The sequence below is a fragment of the Theropithecus gelada genome, chromosome 18 (assembly GCF_003255815.1).
Source record: "Theropithecus gelada isolate Dixy chromosome 18, Tgel_1.0, whole genome shotgun sequence".
Taxonomy (NCBI): Eukaryota; Metazoa; Chordata; class Mammalia; order Primates; family Cercopithecidae; genus Theropithecus; species Theropithecus gelada.
In genome coordinates, this window is record NC_037686.1 from 28,179,650 (window position 1) to 28,197,871 (window position 18,222).

Sequence of the window (18,222 nt, forward strand, 5' to 3'; positions counted from 1 at the left end):
CCTTCGCACTTATCCCCACAGAGAGGCAGTCTGTGCTCCAGCTTCATTAAAATTCCTGCATCTGGAATTTCTAAGCCTTTTTGGACTTCTAGACCTTTAAGTATGGAATGCTGCCCTCCCTCCCCCACCTCCTCCTCCAGGACCCTCTGGGCAGGTCTCCTAGCAGCCCCAGGTCTGGGAGGCTCTTTACCCCAAGCCTGGACCTTTGTGGGAAGGACTCTTCTCCAGCACTCTGCAGCCTTGGAGGGGTGACCTGACTATGAACCTATCTCCTTCCCCGTCCCAGGGGCCTCTCAGGCACACAGCCTGCCTTGCTGACTGTTGTCTTCCTAGTGCCTACCATGTTTGCAGCAGGGCGCAGCTGCCCACTGAACACTGAATGAATGCCCCTGCCAAAAGCGCTAGTAATTTTCAAGTGAATCTTCTAGTGTTTCAAGCCAGGACAGTTGCAAGAAGTTATAGCTGGTTTCCCTGCTCCCATTTCTCACAGGCTCATCCAATCTGGTCATGGCCTTTGGATAGTTCTACCTAAATCACCCACAGGGCACTTTCTAGCTTCAAAGCCTGCCTTTCATTGTTTTTCCATCGCCAACTCCGAGCCTAACTCTGACATTCATTCATCTTCTGCTGAGCGAGTGAGTGAGTGAATGAAAGAATGAATGAATGAATGAATGGAAGAATACATGAATGAATGCTTTGTATGTAGTAGAGAATTCTTGCACATGGAGCCCATTCATTGCTAGGAGACATTGGGGGTGGGAGTTGTTAACCTGGGAGCAAGGGGAAACATCATCAGGAGGTAAGGAATTAGGCTCAGTGAGCGGCACCAGGGACTAAGATTCACACAGGGGGAGAGATTTAAAGTACAAAATTAAGGGCATCTCACCTGTCTGCCCAACTGACTCATAGACACATAATTTTTCAAGTTCTTAGGTGAGAAAGGGCTGTAAGTGGGAGTTGGAAGAGCTGTTTTCCTACCTAGCTGTAAACTTTAGGTGCAGAAGCTGGCCTCCTGGGACCTCAGCATGGACCAGCTCAGTTTGCTTGGAAGCCCCAAGGCCAGCAGCTGGACCAGGTGAGAGGTGGCCATGGCAGCCTGTAGCACAGGGCCCAGGAGATCACTCCTCTTCACAGGTCAGACATTCCTTGGTGGGGATAGAGGTTCTGCTTAAGGCAGGGTGACAGCAAGCAATCTGACTTCTGATAGTCTCTTTCTGGTAGGAGCGGCCCAGGGAATCCTGATGAAATGCACCTAAGGGTGCCAATTAGAGGCCAAGACTCCCAATGTTTCTCATATCCTATTCCTCCCCTCTTCTTGACCGGCTCACTGCTATGGCCCACTTCAAAGTCTTCCTCCTTTGGGTTACCTTCCCTGGATATCTTGCTAGGAAGTAGCCACTTCCTCTCCTGGAAACCTGTACCTGCATCCTGAACCAGTGCTGCCTGGGCATTCAGCCCACACTGCCTTGTGGCTAGTGTAGGTTCATCTTCCCACTCAGCTGTAGGCACTATCTTCACATCCACCCTCCCAAGCACACAGTGCCCTGGATGGACATAGCCAACTGCTTTAAAGTATTTCTTGATTAACGGTAACTCAGTGATTTTTAATAACCTTCAGGAGTTCTGCACTGACTTGGCCTCTTCCAGTCCATCACTAGGCAAGCTTGTCTGAAGCAGCACCCCTGTGGACCGGTGGTTTGTTAGTTGGCCGCAGAACTTGAAGAGAGGTCCTCCTTGCATTCCCAGGGAAACGACCTAGGCCCCTTCTCCTCAGAGTGCCATTCATGAATGAGGCATCAGCATCACCTGGGTTACTTAGAAACACAGAACCTCAAACGGAAAGAGTCAGAACCTGCCTTTGAATAGGCTCTCTAGGGGATTCATGCAAATGAATGCCTGGAAACCCTGGCCTAGGGAAGACTCTCACTGGGAAGCAGCACTTTAAAAGGAGGGGCGAGGAGTGACACACTGAACAGCTGCTGGGAGGATCAACCCCACCCCTCTCTCAACTTAGATGGGGAAACTGAGGCCCTGGAAACCACAGAGGCTCACACCAGAGAGTTAGCAAAACACACTTCCCTGCCTGGGCTCTGGAGGCTGACTTCCCAGCTGCTAGCTTATCTTCTAGCTGTGTGCCCTTATGCAAGTTATTCTGCCTCTCTCTGCCTCAACTTCCCCATCTGTAAGAGCAACCTCCTAGATCTGCATATTTGATTATTGAACGACCAGGACAGGTAAGAGTGTACACAGTGCAGTGCCTGGCACACAGTGAGGCCCTGTATGTAGCTCTTGTTATTAGCGCTGCCCAAAGCCACATTCGCAGAAGACAGTCCAGCATCTAAAGTGCTTGCTTGAAGCATGGCCAGAAGGCAAGCAGATGGTGGGGTAGGCAGTGATGTCAATGAGCAAAGGCCTGCATCCATCCATCAGTACATTCACTCCTCCTCGAACAACTATGCGTGTTTGTCAAGTAAGGTCCTGACCGTTCAGCAGTGAGGGAGAGAGCTGGGGTGGTCAGTGGGCAGAGGCCGCTGAGGAATATGGGTACCTGGGCATGGACTCTAGCGCTGCAGTCCACAGACCCCGGGTCTCCGGCCAGGGGAAAATGAGCTCTTAGTGACGGGCCTTTCTCTGGCCTGGTATCAGGGGCCTGGGCCAGAGAGCCAGGGCTGTGTGCTGCCTTCCCATGGCTCTCATGCTGGGCACCAGTACGCATCATGCATCAGCAAGGATCCTAGGGCATCTGCAGCCCATATCCTGGGTGACAGCTGGCCTGGATGCAGCACAGGTTGAGCTCTTGGGGCATATGCCTTCTTCCCACCTCGTCCCCACGCTGTATGCCTCCAGGGCCTGTGGCCGCCTGTACCTGATCGCCCGCCTTGGGTTCTCCACGGAGCCTGCCTCTGAGTTATCTCCCGTGAGCCCCCAGCACCTGCCTCCCATCTGCAGCGGGTTCCGCACTGTCCACCACCCATGACATTCGACTCCCCACGAGGCACCTCGCCTGGGCGTGCAGTACCTGTTTTGCTTCCACCCCATTCCCAGCAGCGGGTTCCGCACCTGGGATCACACGTGAGATTCCCCCCACCCCACAACCTCATGCCTGGGCTTTACTTCTGCAACTGCCGCCCCATCCCTGCATCCGGCTCCGCACTTCCCGCGCATAAGGTTTGGCCAGGCCCTCCCAATTGAAGCACCTGTTCTCCAAGACAGAGCCGCTGTGTCTCCGGTGCTCTGGGTGCAGGCCCGAGTAGGGATGGGAGGAGGTGCTCTTATTCCACTCCCTGTCCGGGACAGGGGCGGCTTTTTCTAGGGCACTCTCGCCTCAGTAGAGAGGGCCCGGCTACACCCACGTGCGGGAAGTGCGGGGCGGGATGCAGGGGTGGGGAGGCAGGGAGGAGGGCCCAGTGCGCGGTTGGGAGGTTGGGAGGTTGGGAGGGAGGGAAACTCAGCTCACTTGGAGTTGCTGTGCCGGCTCCAGGGAAAGCCCCCGAGCCTCCAGGTTCCGACGGTGTGCAGCCACTGAGAATTCATTAGCTTCGTGGATCCCTGATCTTTTCCCTTTTCTAACCTTTGCTCAGCCGCATTCTCACAAACTGCAAGCAGGTGCCCCGCTGGGTAGCAGCAACCCGAGAACGCCCCCTCCCCGCGCCCCCTCAAGACGCCGGTACCTGCTTGAGAGGGTGAGGGTCCCGGGACCCCTGCGAGGAGGAGGGTCGCGGGGTTCCAGGATGCCAAGCAGGAAAGATCACCTCGTTGCTTCTTCCACCAGCCTCTCCGCGGGACATAGCTAAAGTTGAACTTGGCATTCCAAGGGTCTGGAAACATCTTCGTGGGACCCATCGAGAGGTTGTTTAAAGACTAGCACCCGCTCCCGTGGCCAGGTGGGAAAAGGGCGGGCCAGAAGTGAAAGTCCGGCCGGGGCGCCACACCTAGGCCGTGGATTCCGAGAGGCTGCAGGCTGGCGGCCCGGGAGGCGCGGCAGGGGCGGAGTCGCCGGGGGCAGGCTTCGCGCACTTCCCGGGCCGGGTCAGCCTGGATGGACGAACCCGAGCCATGGCCAGCGCGGCGGCGGAGTCGGGGCGGGAGCTGCCGGCCTTCGCGGGGTCCCGGGACCCGAGCGCACCACGGCTAGCCTACGGCTACGGCTACGGCCCAGGCAGCCTGCGCGAGCTGCGGGCGCGCGAGTTCCGCCGCCTGGCAGGTGAGGCGGGAGCGGGGGGCAGGCGTGGGGACACGAGGTTTCTGGAACCGACGTGGACGGCTCTTTTGCTGCTAGTGAGAGCGGCGCTACCTAATTTGTCAAGTAAGGTCCTGGCCATTCAGCAGTGAGGGAGGGAGCTGGGGTGGTCAGTGCGCAGAGGCCACTGGGGCATTTTGAATAAATTGGGGCGCATTTTGAATCAAAACTCCAGGAGCGACGTGTCCACGCGTCCGCTTCGTAGACATGGCTCCCTGAGGTCCCACCTGCAGCCCCAAGGCTTCTTGCTACTCTTACTCTTCAGACTTTCCAGTGGGCAGGACTGACCCAGCCCTCTTCCCCTTTTCCCGCCCTCCGCGAGAGGGCTTAGGATGGTCCTTGCCCTCTTGTGGGAGACCCCTCACTCTAAAGGGCCTGCTGGGGTCGGGGTTGCAAAAGACAGCATGTCCAGCGGCCGTGACCCTTCGGATGTCCGCCCGGGGTAGGAGCGGTGCGTGGGCCGCCAGCGCCCGGGCTGGGACAGCACCTCTGCCGGCGCGCCAGGTTGGGACCCAGAGGCCAAGGCCTTCTGGTAGGGACCTCCCAAGGCTGCACTCTGCAGACTCCTCTGGGTTAGCCCGTATTCAGCTTTCATTTTCGAAACCTCATTTTCCTCACTCTTGCAGCGTCAGAACAATCCCTCTGAGCTCCAGTTGGCTGGAGGACTAGAAGAATTAGCAAAGAGTGCGATTTCACCTTTAAGAACAGGGAGCGCCCGTGAATTAGATAAGAAGACCAAGATCGCATCGTGCCTTTCCTCAGCGGAACAGGCTGATGAAATTGCAAATCAAGCTCCATCTGGCCTTGGCCCACCCGGCCCTCTGCTGCCCGGACCCAAGTTAGTGACTCATCCCTGTGACAGGGACTTTGGGTGCAGGGCTTCATCAAGCCCCAGAGCCGCCTACTGGACGGTCAGGGAGGGTCTGCAGGTGAAGTGGGCACCTCGTGGCACAGGGCACCGGGGTTTGAGTGCATCTGCTCTGTCGCAATGAACAACTGGTAACTACTCCCCTTTTCGGGGCAGAACAGCAACCATGACTTAGGTTTCACTACTTGGGTAGCTGATTTCAGCGCTCCGGGTCACTTCCTAGTGCTGTGAAGGGTAACTGTGTTTTCCCTTTGGGGACTGTGAGAACTGTGGTCTCCTCCTGTGTGTCTCCTCTGGCTTCCTAAGTAGGGAGAGTCAGGAGGGAGACAGGGGTGCCTTCTGCCAGCCTCTGTCTATTCACTCTTCATCCTTCCCTGTCACAGGGTCACCTGCTGGAGACAGCTCCTCACCCTTCTTTTGTATTCTGTCTCTCTCATCTGTTAATTATGGAAATTTCCTACCACTCAGAAATAGACAGAGACTATGAATGCCCACAGGTGCTGGGGAGAGAGGCTCTCCATTCTTTGAAGCAGCTCTTAAAGGCTACCTGAGTAATTATGTCAGCACCACACCTCCTTAATCCCCTAAATCTCCTCCAGCTGTGATCTCTCACACCTACTATTGGCCTACCTCTCCCCTCAATGCTACCCTGGGAAAGTAGAGCTATATGCTTGTCCCCTCCTGGTTTCACTCCTGTTCCTCAAAGAACAGTACATTTCCCCTCAAATGCAAAATTGGGATGTGTCAGCCAGGCTGGCCCTCAGAACTCCTTTACCGCTTACTGTATTTCTGGTAGTGTTGTGGGCATCTTTTATTTAATGCAAGTTCCCCGTATTTCCTCTACATTATGGTTAAAGTGGACATTTGTGCACTAACCTGATGCCCCTCCCACTGCTGGGAGTCTTGGAACATGTCCACTTGTCTTTCTCCTAGAAACAAGCCAGAGAGAGGGCAGGAAAAACCAACCAAAATAATACAATCTCTTCCTCGCTCCTCCTCTCCCCTCATGAAGTTTTTCTGCCCGTTTGAGAATTCTCTGGTTAAGTAGTAGCTCAGAATAATTAAATGCTTAAGCTTTAAGGGCTGAAATGTGTTACCTAGCGATTTGGATGGGAACTTCCTTGCCTTTGTGAAGGGAGCATATTGAATACACAGATGTGTGTCAAGGGTCTCTGGAAGCCTTCGTGCTGAATGATGACTACTCATCATGCTGGAATGAGAACTGGACAAGGATGACCTAGAGCTGACTCTGGAATTCTCTTTCCTGAAGATCTGATGCCATTTAACTTTGGTGTCATTCACCTGTTTCTAATAGCAGCTACACCTGTGTCCTGAGCATTGGACTATGTGCTGCCATATACCAGCTCATTTAACCTTTGTCCCATCTGCAGATGAAGGAACAGGGGCCCAGAGTGGCTAGTGGTGGAGCCAGGATTCAAGTCTGGGTTGATTGACTTGGATTCTGTACCATTAATCCCTATGCTGGCTGACTTTCTCCTAACATCACATGTATGACTGATCTAACACAACTTTCGCACCCTTTTGTTTTTCCTGCAAAATTAACCGTTGGACCAAAAGCCAAAGCAGCTTTTTCTCCAATAGCTACTTGGGCCTGCAGAAGACTGTGGCACAGTGTGAGACGCTCCCCAGCAGCTTCCAGGTCTCACCTGTGGCCTTGATGCCTAGGTGAACAAAAGCCTTTCTTCTGGTTTGGTAGCTTTGTATTTCTGAATCTTTAGTACAAGATTCAGAACATTGTTTTAAAAGTATCTTTTTGGACTAGGTCATACATTTGATATGGTTTCGCTCTGTGTCCCCACCTAAATCTCATGTCTAATTGTAATTCCCAGTGTTGGGCAAGGGACCTGGTAGGAGGTGATTGGATCAAGGCGGTGGATTTCCCCCTTGCAGTTCTCGTGAGAGTGAGTTCTTACAAGATCAGGTTGTTTAAAGTGTGTAGCACAAACTGGGTATGGTGGCTCAAGCCTGTAATCCTAGCACTTGGGAGGCTGAGGTGGGCCAATCACTTGAGCCCAGGAGTTCAAGAACAGCCTGGGCAACATGGTGAAACCCCGTCTCTACAAAACATACAAAAATTAGGCAGGCTCATGCCTAAAGTCCCAGCTACTGAGGAGGCTGAGGTGGGAGAATTGCTTGAACCTGGGAAGTCAAAGCTGCAGTGAGCTGAGATTGCGCCACTGCACTTCAGCCGGGGCAACACAGTGAAATACTGTCTCAAAACAAACAAACTAACTTTCTTTAGCCAGGTGCAGTGGCTCATAACTGTAATCCCAGCACTTTGGGAGGCCAGCCTGGCCAACATGGCAAAACCCCATCTCTACTAAAAGTATAAAAAATTAGCCCGGTATGGTGGCACATGCCTGTAATCCCAGCTATTTGGGAGGCTGAACCCAGGAGGTGGAGGTTTCAGTGAGCCGAGATTGAGCCCCTGCACTCTAGCCTGGGTGACAGAGCAAGACCCTCTCTCTCTCAAAAAAAAAAAAAAAGAAAAAGAAAAAGAAAAAAAGTGTGTAGCACCTCCCCCTTCACAAGTGCTTTCTCTCCCCCACCCTTTCTCTCCCCCACCCTTTCTCTCTCTCTCTCTCTTTCTCTCCCCCTCCTCCCTCCCGTCACCATATTAAGATGTGCTTGCTTTGCCTTCCATCAAGATTGTAAAGTTTCCTGAGACCTCCCTAGCCATGCCTCCTATATAGCCTGTGCAACTGTGAGTCAATTAAACCTCTTTTCTTTACCCAGTCTCAGGTAGTTCTTTATAGCAATGTGAGAATGGACTGATACAACATTTAATGGTATCAGATTCAAAAGTTGCCAAAGGAAGGTGAAGAATCACCAGGGAGCCTCCCTCTCACTCCAGCTGCAGCCACTGTGGCCACCTCAGAGTCAACTGCTGTCACTCATGTCTTGTGTATCTTTCCAGTGGTTGTCTATATTTATGTGTGCATGTGCGCACTTTTTGAGACAGGGACTTGCTCTGTCACCCAGGCTGGAATGCAGTGACATGATTATAGCTCACTGCCACCTTGACCTCTTGGTCTTAAGCTATCCTCTTGCCTCAGCCTCCCAAGTAGCTGGGACTACAGGTGTGCACCACCATGCCTGGATATATATTTCTATAGAGAAGAGGTCTCACTATGTTGCTTATTCTGGTCTCAAATTCCTGGCCTCGAGCAATCCTCCTACCTCGGCCTCCCGAAATCCTGGGATTATAGATGTGAGTCACTGTATCCAGCCCTTACACTTTTTGTTTTTTTAAAACCAAAAGTGAGCCGTATGTCTCAACACCTGACATAGTTTGTGTTTAAGGTCTTCCTCTGCCATTATCATACCAGCTTCTATTTTGTTCATTGCTATGTCCCCAGCACTTAGAACAATGCCTGGCACATAGTAGGTGCTCAATATATTTCTTGAGTGCAAACACAATAAACTAGGAATGAAAGGAAAATTAACCAACTGATAAAGGTCATCTTCAAAACCCCCACAGCTAACATCATACTTTGTGGTGAAAGACTGAAAACTTCCATCTTGAGTTTGAAACAAGACAAAGGTGCCTGTTCTCACCACTTCCATTCAGCATTGTACTGGAGGCTCTAGCCAGGGCAAGTAGGCAAGAAAACAAAATAGAAGGGTTCTGCATTGGAAAGAAGTAAAACTATCTCTACTTGCCAATAATGTAATTTTGTATATAAAAAATTTCAAGGAATCCACACACAAAACTATTGGAATTTAAAAACAAATTTAGCCAAGCGGTAGGATACAAGATCAATATGCAAACATCAGTTCAATTTCTATACATTGGCAATAAATACTATGAAAATGAAATTAGAAAAATAGTTCCTAAGGCATCAAAAATAATAAAATACACAAAAAATTTATCAAAAGAAGTATGACATACACTGAAAATTGTAAAACATCATTGAAAGAAATTAAAGAAGACCTAAATAAATGGGAAGATATCCTGTATTGATGGGTTGGAAGACTTAATATTGTTAACATGGTAATAATCTCCAAATTGATATATAGATTCAATGAAATTCCTATCAAAATCCCAGCTGCCTTTTTGTAGAAGTTGACAAGCTGATTTTAAAATTTATATAGAAATGCAAGTGACTCAGAATAGCCAAAGCAATCATTTTATTTTATTTTATTTTTTGAGTCAGGGTCTCTGTCATAAAGACTGGAGTGCAGTGGTGTAATCTCAGCTCATTGCAATCTCCGCCTCCCAGGCTCAAGTGATTCTCCTGCCTCAGCCTCCCAAGTAGCTGGGATTACAGGCGCACATCATTACTGCCTGGCTAATTTTTGTATTTGTAGTAGAGATGGGGTTTCACCATGTTGGCCAGGCTGGTCTTGAACTCCTGACCTCAAATGATCCACTCGGCTTCCCAAAGTGCTGGGATTACAGGTGTGTGCCACCACACCTGACCTCAAAGCAATCTTGAAGATCAAAGTTGGAGGAATCACACTTTCCAGTTTCAAAATTTACTGCAAAGTTACAGAATAAAGACAGTGTAATATCGGCATAAGTATACACATATAGACCAATGAAATAGAATTTTAATTCAATAAACCCATATGTCTATGGTCAGTTGATTTTCAACAGATTCCAAGACTATTCAATGAGGCAAATAATAACTTCTTCAATGAGTGATATTGGGACAACTGGATATTGACATGCAAAAGAATGAACTTGGACCCCTACCTCATACTGCATTCAAAAATTAACTCAGTGGATCAAAGACCTAAATATGAAACAGCTAAAAGTATAATATTCTTAGAGTAATACATAAGCATAAATCACTAGGACCTTGTTGGATTAGACAATAATTTACGACACCAAAAATGCAACAACAAAAATAGACAAATTGTATTTTATCAAAGTTAAAAAGAACTTGTATGTTTTAATGAACACCATCAAGAAAGTGAAAGGACAACCCACCAAATGAGAGAAAATACATCCACATAAAAACTTGTACACCAATATTCATAGCAGCAATCATTTATAATACACAAAACTGGAAACCCAAATATTCCTCAGTAAATGAATGGATACATAAAATGTGGATCACGAGGTCAGGAGATCGAGACCATCCTGGCTAACCCGGTGAAACCCCGTCTCTACTAAAAAATAAAAAAAAACTAGCCGGGCGAGGTGGCGGGCGCCTGTAGTCCCAGCTACTCAGGAGGCTGAGGCAGGAGAATGGCGGGAACCCGGGAGGCGGAGCTTGCAGTGAGCTGAGATCCGGCCACTGCACTCCAGCCTGGGCGACAGAGCGAGACTCCGTCTCAAAAAAAAAAAAAAAAAAAATGTGGTATATTCATACAATGGAAAACTATTCTGCCATTAAAGGAAGTTCTGATACATGCTGCAATGTGGCTGTACCTTGAAAACATTATGCTAAGTGAAAGAAGTCAGACACTAAAGGCCACATATTGTATGGTTCCTTTTACATGAAATGTTCAGAATAGGCAAATCTAGAGAAGCAGAAAGTAGGTTAGTGGTTATCAAGGGCTGGGGTTGGAGGCACTGGGGAGTGATTGGTAATTATATGGGATTTCTTTTGGGGATGAATGAAAATATTCTAAAATTAATGGTACTTATGTAATTTTATGAATATGTTAAAAACCACTGAATTGTATACTTTAAGAGGGTGAATTTTATGTTACGTCTCAGTTAAGCTTTGATAAAACAACCCATTCTATACAAAACATTTGATAAGTGAATGAATGAATCTCTTCTTATTATATGTACTTAAAAGGGTATCTCAGAGTTTGTTTCATGTCAGTACTTATTAGATAGTGTACAGTGTTTATTTTAAAAGCGCATCGATGGACATTTAAGTTGTTTCCAATCTTTTGCTATTGCAGGCAATAGTTCATTGAATATCCTGATATTCATGTCATTCCACAAAAATGTGGGTATTTGTAAGATGAATTCCTGCAAGAGGAATTGCTAGGTCAAAGGGTGTGTACATTTTAAAGTGTGAACTGACGTTGCCAAATTGCTGAGCATAAAGAAGGTGTACCTGTGTACCCTCCTACCAGCCGTGTACCAGTGAGCTTGTTTCGCCGCAGCTCCATTCACACAGTGAGGGATCCAACCACTGATCTCCGCCAATCTGATCAGTAAACCACAGTATCTCATTTTCATCTAAATTTGCATTTCTCTGTGAGAGAGGCTGGAGGGATCATTTGCATTCCTTGTATTCTTAGAAGCTCTCACAGCTGCATTAGGGTTGAGGGGTGCAGAGCAGTGTGGGAAAGTAGGATCAGGGCTCTCCCCTCAGGGAATCCTCCTAGAACCTCCAGAACAGGTTGTGAGTCACAATGTGAAACAGCTTTGCTGTCATTCATCACCAATGTCTGCTGGGCACCTTCTCTGTGAGGGATGCTGTTCCAGGTTCACAAAAGAGTGAAGAGAGCTGATTAATCAGGAGGGCTCTCTCAGGGCTTGAAAAGTCCTTCAGCATTAGAAGCGCAGTCCTTCCACTGCTCATGCCTACACTTGGATTAAGAGGCACATATCAAGAGGCACCGGGCTCAAGTCAGTGGCCTGGTGTTACGTCAACACGCATTAGATGGCATTGGTTGGGCTTATACAAACCAGATTCAGGTAAAAAGACTGAAATACCCATGAAAAACAACCTGCAGGTTTATTTTTTCTTTCAGGAACTGTCTACCTTGACCATGCAGGTGCCACCTTGTTCTCCCAGAGCCAGCTCGAAAGCTTCACTAATGATCTCATGGAAAACACTTACGGTAATGAAAAACGCCTGAAACGGGTTTTAGTCAACTACATGCAGCTGATATACCTATGCATATTAAATGTTGGATTAATAGACCGGGACTGTTCTGACCACAAAAAGCTGAATAAGCCCCATGTAAGATAGGGGCCAGGCAGGCACCCTGGGGCATTCTGTACTGTAAACGTGTGGCCGGGATGGAGGGAGCTGGCTCAGGGACAGACACGCAGGTTACTACCAGAAGAAGGGGCCAGTGTTAGGAAGGGCACAGAGATTCAAAGGTGCTGTGTTTGATGGTGGTGAGTGACCCTGTACAGTGCAGAGAGTAGGGCAGCAGGAGGGATGTTAATTCAGTCATTCACTCTATAAATGCTCATCGAGCCACTCTGATGTGTGTGGCACAGTGCTATAATGGGAACAAAATAAACAAATCCCTTTCTTCTTGGACACTGTGATCTAGTCCTGGAAGACAAGACCTTACGTGAACTCCAAATAAATGAGATTACCAACTGTGTGAAGGACTATGGACAACAACAGGTGCCTAGTTCCAGGCCAGCCTGTATCTGTAGTGACAGTGGGGTTGGCTTGTGTATGTCAGGGAAAGTTTCCTTTGGAGTGGAGTGGATGAGGAGGATGAGCCAGAATTCACTCAGACAAGATGGGGAGAAGTGCGAGCAGGCAGGGTAACAGCCTGAGCCAAGATCCTGTAGTGGTTTCAGGAACCAGTCCAGGAACATGAAGGGAGGAGAGTGGGAGAGGTCCGAATGGGGAGGGAGGGAGGGAGAAGAAGCCAGTGCAGCACATTGTAGATGCTTGATCTTTGTTCTAGGAGCAATGGTATTGTCATCAGTGGCATTTATTAGCAGCACAACATGATCCTCACATGCTTTGGAAAGGGAATTTGAAATCATAGTGGCAGTAACAATTGTAATATTTGTGATGAGAATAGCGATAAATAACATGTATCAGGTACTCGCTATGAGCTTTCTCTTTTCAGCCTCACAACAACCCAAGAAGCATAGGTTCTGGTATTACTCCTGTTTTATAGGTGAAGAAATAGGGCCCCAGAGAGGGCAAGTAACTAGTCTGAGGCTTCACAGGAAGGACTGGAGTTGGGGGAGCTAGAAGCTGGGTTTCCAGGTAGTTTAGCTCCAGAGCCCAAGCCGTTAGCCTCCACCAGAGTGCCTTGATTCAGGATACTTCTGTTATGCCACATTAAGGGGTTTGTATCTTGGCTCTATGCAGCCCGCAGATATTTAAATCTGGGGAACAGTCTTCTGGGAAGGTGCCAAGGAGGGATTTATCTTGATTTTAATCTGCAATTTGCAAAGGGACTTGTAATTCTCCTTCTTTGACCTTTGCAAGAGCCATAACCGTGGGAAAGCCTGAGAGATGGCAGAGATGAGATTACAGGTGGTCCTAATAATGCAGAGCTAAAGCCAAGCAGAGGAAAGATAATTAGGATAATTACCAGGTCCCACAGGCTACTAGCAATGTGGAAACAGAACATGTGGTAGCTGCAGTGGCCAGAAATCCAGTGCAATCTTTCAGTGTATTTTGAAGGAAAAAATAAATCTAAAACAAAAGGGCAAAGTCTGCGTTAATGAGCACATATAGCTCCTGAGAAATGCTGGTGCCTGGCCTGATAGGTCAGGCCCTACCAAGGCCTGTCTGGGGGCTGAGTTTGAGGGAGGTCATGATACTCTAGGACACACTTGGTGAAGTGTAGAAGGCAGCAAAACTAGAAGTTAAAAGGAAGATTGAAATTGGGAGGAGGGCCTTCATCCTTGAGAGTGGGTGGCTAAGGCCAGCACAGTGGCCCCGCTCACATATTTGGAGGCCGGGATCAATTATTTCTGCAGGAATGGTATCAGTAGCGGTGGTGGGATCTGCAGGGCAATAGGTGGGGACTTAGATTAAGTGGTGTTCTTGGCTCTGCTTCATGCTTGGAGAAAAGGGCTGCCTCCTGAGGCTGTATACTACGTTCTCTGGAGTTAAAACAGAGCCATTGCCACCTGTTCAGAACATGTAGAAGAGCCTCTTGCACTGGCCTGCTTCTGAGCTGACTTCCAGCTCTAAAATACTCTTCCCAATCACATTTGGTTTTACTAGTGAGGAGAGATTTTTTTTTTTTTTAACCGTATCATAAAATTTACCAGCTGGGTACAGTGTCTCAGGCCTATAATCCCAGTGCTTTGGGAGGTCAAGGTAGGAGGATTGCTTGAGCCCAAGAGTTCAAGACAAGCCTGGGCAACATAGCAAGAGCCTATCTTTACAAAAAACCAAAATTTACAATATCAGCCAGGTGTGGTGGCACATGCCTGTGGTGCTAGCTATTCAGGAGGCTGAGGCAGGAGGAGCCCTTGAGCCCAGGAATTCAAGGTTATAGTGAGCTATGATCATGCCACTGTACTCCAGCCTGAGTGATAGAGTAAGATTCTGTCTCTAAAAAAAGCAAGCAAACAAACAAACAAAAAATCTATTTCAGGTGTCCAATAATGATTTTTTTTAGTAATTGACCTAGTGATGCAATCATCACTATAAATCAGTTAGATATTTTCCTTCCCCCAAAAAGATCCTTCATGCCCATTACAGCTAATCCTTGTTGCTGCCCTCAGCCCCAGGCAATTGCTAATCGACTTTGTGTATCTCTTTACAATTCTTTTGCTGGACATTTAATGTAAATTGATTCATGCATTTTGTATATTCTTGTGTCTGGAGTATTTCATTTACCATGCTTTTGAAGTTCTTTCATGACATAGCCAGTAGTTTGTTCCTTTTTATTGGCAAATAACTTCCCTGGCTGGGTGCAGTGGCTCATGCCTATAATCCTAGCACTTGGGGAGGCTGAGGCAGGAACATTGCTTGAACCCAAGAGTTCAAGACCAGCCTGGGCAACATAGTGAGACCTCATCTCTACAAAAAGTAATTTTAAAAAGTTAGCCGAGTGTAGTGGTGCACACCTGTAGTCACAGTTACTCAGGAGGCTGAGATGGGAGGATCACTTGAGCCCAGGAGTTTGAGGCTGCAGTGACCTATGATCATGCCACTGAACTCCATCCTGAGTGACAGAGCAAGACAACAAAAAACCAAATCACTTTTATTTTATGGATGTAGCATATTTTGTTTATCTGTTCGCCCGTTGATGGACATTTACATTGTTTCCAGAATTTGGCTTTCTGAATAAAGCTATGAACATTCACGTGCAAGTCTGTATGGACATAAGTTTTCATTTTTGAGGGGTAGAAATCTAGAAGTGGAATTGTGAGGTGATATGGTAGTTTTATGTTGAGCTTTTTGAGAAACTGAGGGAGTGGGTTTGGAAGGAACACAAAAGAAGAGACCCTAAGTAGTGACTTGGTGGCCTTGTCTTTGTAACCTGCCAGGTAATCCTCACAGCCAGAACATCAGCAGCAAGCTCACCTATGACACTGTGGAGCAGGTGCGCTACAGGTAAGCATCAGGGACACCTGCCGAACTGGGCATACCTAGGCAGACAGACTTCCTTCCTAAGACTTGCCTGCATCCCACAAAGGTTCTGAGTTGGTTTCAGGAGGATCACAGTTGGCTAAAAGGCAATGCATGCATGTTGAGAAACATCAGAGTCAGAGCTCAGAAAGGCAGGGGTGAGTAGATGCAATGTGGGGCGGGTGAGAGGCACAGGTAGATACACACAGCTGTTTTGTGTGGCTCCAGAGACTCTGTAGTGCCAGAGTGACAGGGAGTGATCCAGGATCCCAGGTCTTGTTTTCGGAAAGAAGAAAAGTACTAATTATCTGGTTTTCCTTTTCATAAGAAGTTTTATTAGGCACCTTGTTTTCTTCCTGTCTTTTTTCCCTTTTTTCCCCCTTTTCTTACTAGTATTTGTATGTTAAACAGCTCTCTATACTTTCTACATGTAATAGTATCTGGCAAATAATTTCCAGGTGGTACTTAAAATTATTAACACAATTTCGAGTTATTTCAAATTTGAAAGTGGTACTGTTTTGCTATTAGGGTTGCCAAAATTAAAAGCAATGTAAACAGGTTGATTACTACTTAAACCTTGTTATGTTAGAGCTACATAGAAAGCACCAAGAGAGAGGGTAGTATCAACTCTGATTAAGTTTATCGTGGATTTTCGTCATATCAAATTGGAGATATCCAGTGATATTTGGGAGGTAAGAGGATTTCGCCAACTGGAACTCGTTCCCACGGCTTCCATTGCCCCTGCTCTAACTTCACAGCTGTGGCAAAGCCTATCTATCCATTAAGGTAGAGATGTCATAGTTAATAGAAACAAAACAGCCTGCAAACATTCAGCGCTGGGGCTGAGATCCGGGGGTTGCCGGGATGTTGTGCTTCTTCCAGAATCCTGGCGCACTTCCACACCACCGCGGAGGACTACACTGTGATCTTCACTTCTGGGAGCACGGCTGCTCTCAAACTGGTGGCAGAGGCCTTTCCATGGGTGTCCCAGGGCCCAGAGAGCAGTGGGAGTCAGTTCTGTTACCTCACCGACAGCCACACCTCTGTAGTGGGCATGAGGAATGTGACCATGGCCATAAATGTCACGTCAACCCCGGTCAGGCCAGAGGACCTGTGGTCTGCAGAGGAACGTGGTGCTTCGGTCAGCGACCCAGACTGCCAACTGCCACATCTCTTCTGCTACCCAGCTCAGAGTAACTTTTCTGGAGTCAGATACCCCCTGTCCTGGATAGAAGAGGTCAAGTCTGGGCGGTTGCACCCTGTGAGCACGCCTGGGAAGTGGTTTGTGCTGCTCGACGCAGCCTCCTATGTGAGCACCTCGCCTTTGGACCTGTCAGCTCACCAGGCCGACTTTGTCCCCATCTCCTTCTATAAGATCTTCGGGTTCCCTACCGGCCTGGGTGCTCTGCTGGTCCATAATCGTGCGGCTCCTCTACTGAGGAAGACCTACTTTGGAGGAGGCACAGCCTCTGCCTACCTAGCAGGAGAAGACTTCTACATCCCGAGGCCATCGGTGGCTCAAAGGTAACCTTGCCACAGGGGAGGGGCCAGAGGAGTTCAGCAAGGTGGGGGCTGGTCTGTTTCTCCTGGAGGATTATGCAAGAGGTGGGTCTGGCTTTGGGGATCAGCAGAATTCAGGTTGCTGGCAGGGACAGGCTGATGGCAGGGCTCAGATCTGGGAGGCAGAGGTTGACTGGAGGTGACACAGGTGGTTCAGTGAATTCTGCCCCCATTTGAGAGACTTCTCCAGAGCTGTGAGACGACCGGGGCCTGCAGATAAGAACTGCACACAGGAGAGGTGAAAGGCCCCCATGGTGTAAGGAGGGTGAGCTACCAGGCCTTTGCCCTCAGCACTGACAAGAGATTGCAGCAGTTGAAACAGTGGCTTTAAAAGGTGAACCCAGTGGCTTTAAAAGGTGGCACCGTTTGGAATAAGTCTGCCCACACATTGACAGCATGGCTGGTTCTCCAGCACCTAGGATCAGCTCAGCCTGGCACCTAGTTAGCCAGAAGAATCAGTTAAAGCAGAGACCCCCAGACTTGTGAGGCAGTGTTAGCAGCAACCTCAGTGAGCCCCACTATGAGTGTTACAGAGGGAGTCTGGGTACAGGCTGTCACTTGCCCTCAAATGCCAGAGGCCTCTGCCTGGGTTGTTGGCATATGCCTCATCCCCAGGCTGCAAGGGCAGGTGGTGTGAGTTATGCTCAGGAATCTTTCAGATGGTGACAGCTGGGACCTGTAAGGTCGAATGTGTCAAGGCTGAAAATGGTGGCTGACCCAGGGTTCTGCTGGATCAACAGTGGTGACACAGGGTTGGGTAGGCAACTAATCACCTACAGGATTCCGGAGAAGGCCTTGGACATAGATGGGAAGGGCTTTAGATCCCCATGGACCCCACACAGACTCAAGGGTCCTGCATGTAGGGCCATGGCCTTGACAATAGAGTCAGCACTAACTGTGTGTGCCTGAGGCTGGACCACTGGGGAACGAGTCCCCGCTCCACTGCACACCAGCGAGGGGACGTATGACTTGTTCTCTGCACCTCATGTTTTTTCTGTAAAGTAGAAATGATAATATTGGGCCAGGTGCGGTGGCTCACGCCTGTAATCCCAGCACTTTGGGAAGCCGAGGTGGGTGGATCACGAGGTCAGGAGTTCAAGACCAGCCTGCCCAACATGGTGAAACCCTGTCTCTACTAAAAACACAAAAATTAGCTGGGTGTGGTGATGGGTGCTTGTAATCCCAGCTACTCAGGAGGTTGAGGCAGGAGAATCGCTTGAGCCCAGGAGGCGGAGGTTGCAGTGAGCCAAGATCACTCCCACTGCACTCTAGCCTGGGTGACAGAGCAAGACTCCATCTCAAAAAAAAAAAAAAAAAAAAAAAAA

The 18,222-nt window shown here is 48.5% G+C and overlaps 1 protein-coding gene across 1 annotated transcript in view; it reads left to right on the forward strand.

Annotated features, from left to right (window-relative positions):
* The first annotated feature begins 3,730 nt into the window (after nt 1-3,730).
* The window catches only part of MOCOS (molybdenum cofactor sulfurase), a 58,996-nt gene continuing 44,504 nt past the window's right edge, over nt 3,731-18,222 (forward strand). Inside the window, exons 1-4 of the mRNA XM_025365229.1 lie at nt 3,731-4,204; nt 11,796-11,885; nt 15,256-15,322; nt 16,220-16,861. Of these exons, the coding sequence (XP_025221014.1) occupies nt 4,057-4,204; nt 11,796-11,885; nt 15,256-15,322; nt 16,220-16,861 (947 nt within the window). The 5' untranslated portion in view covers nt 3,731-4,056. The remainder of the gene's footprint in view (nt 4,205-11,795; nt 11,886-15,255; nt 15,323-16,219; nt 16,862-18,222) is intronic.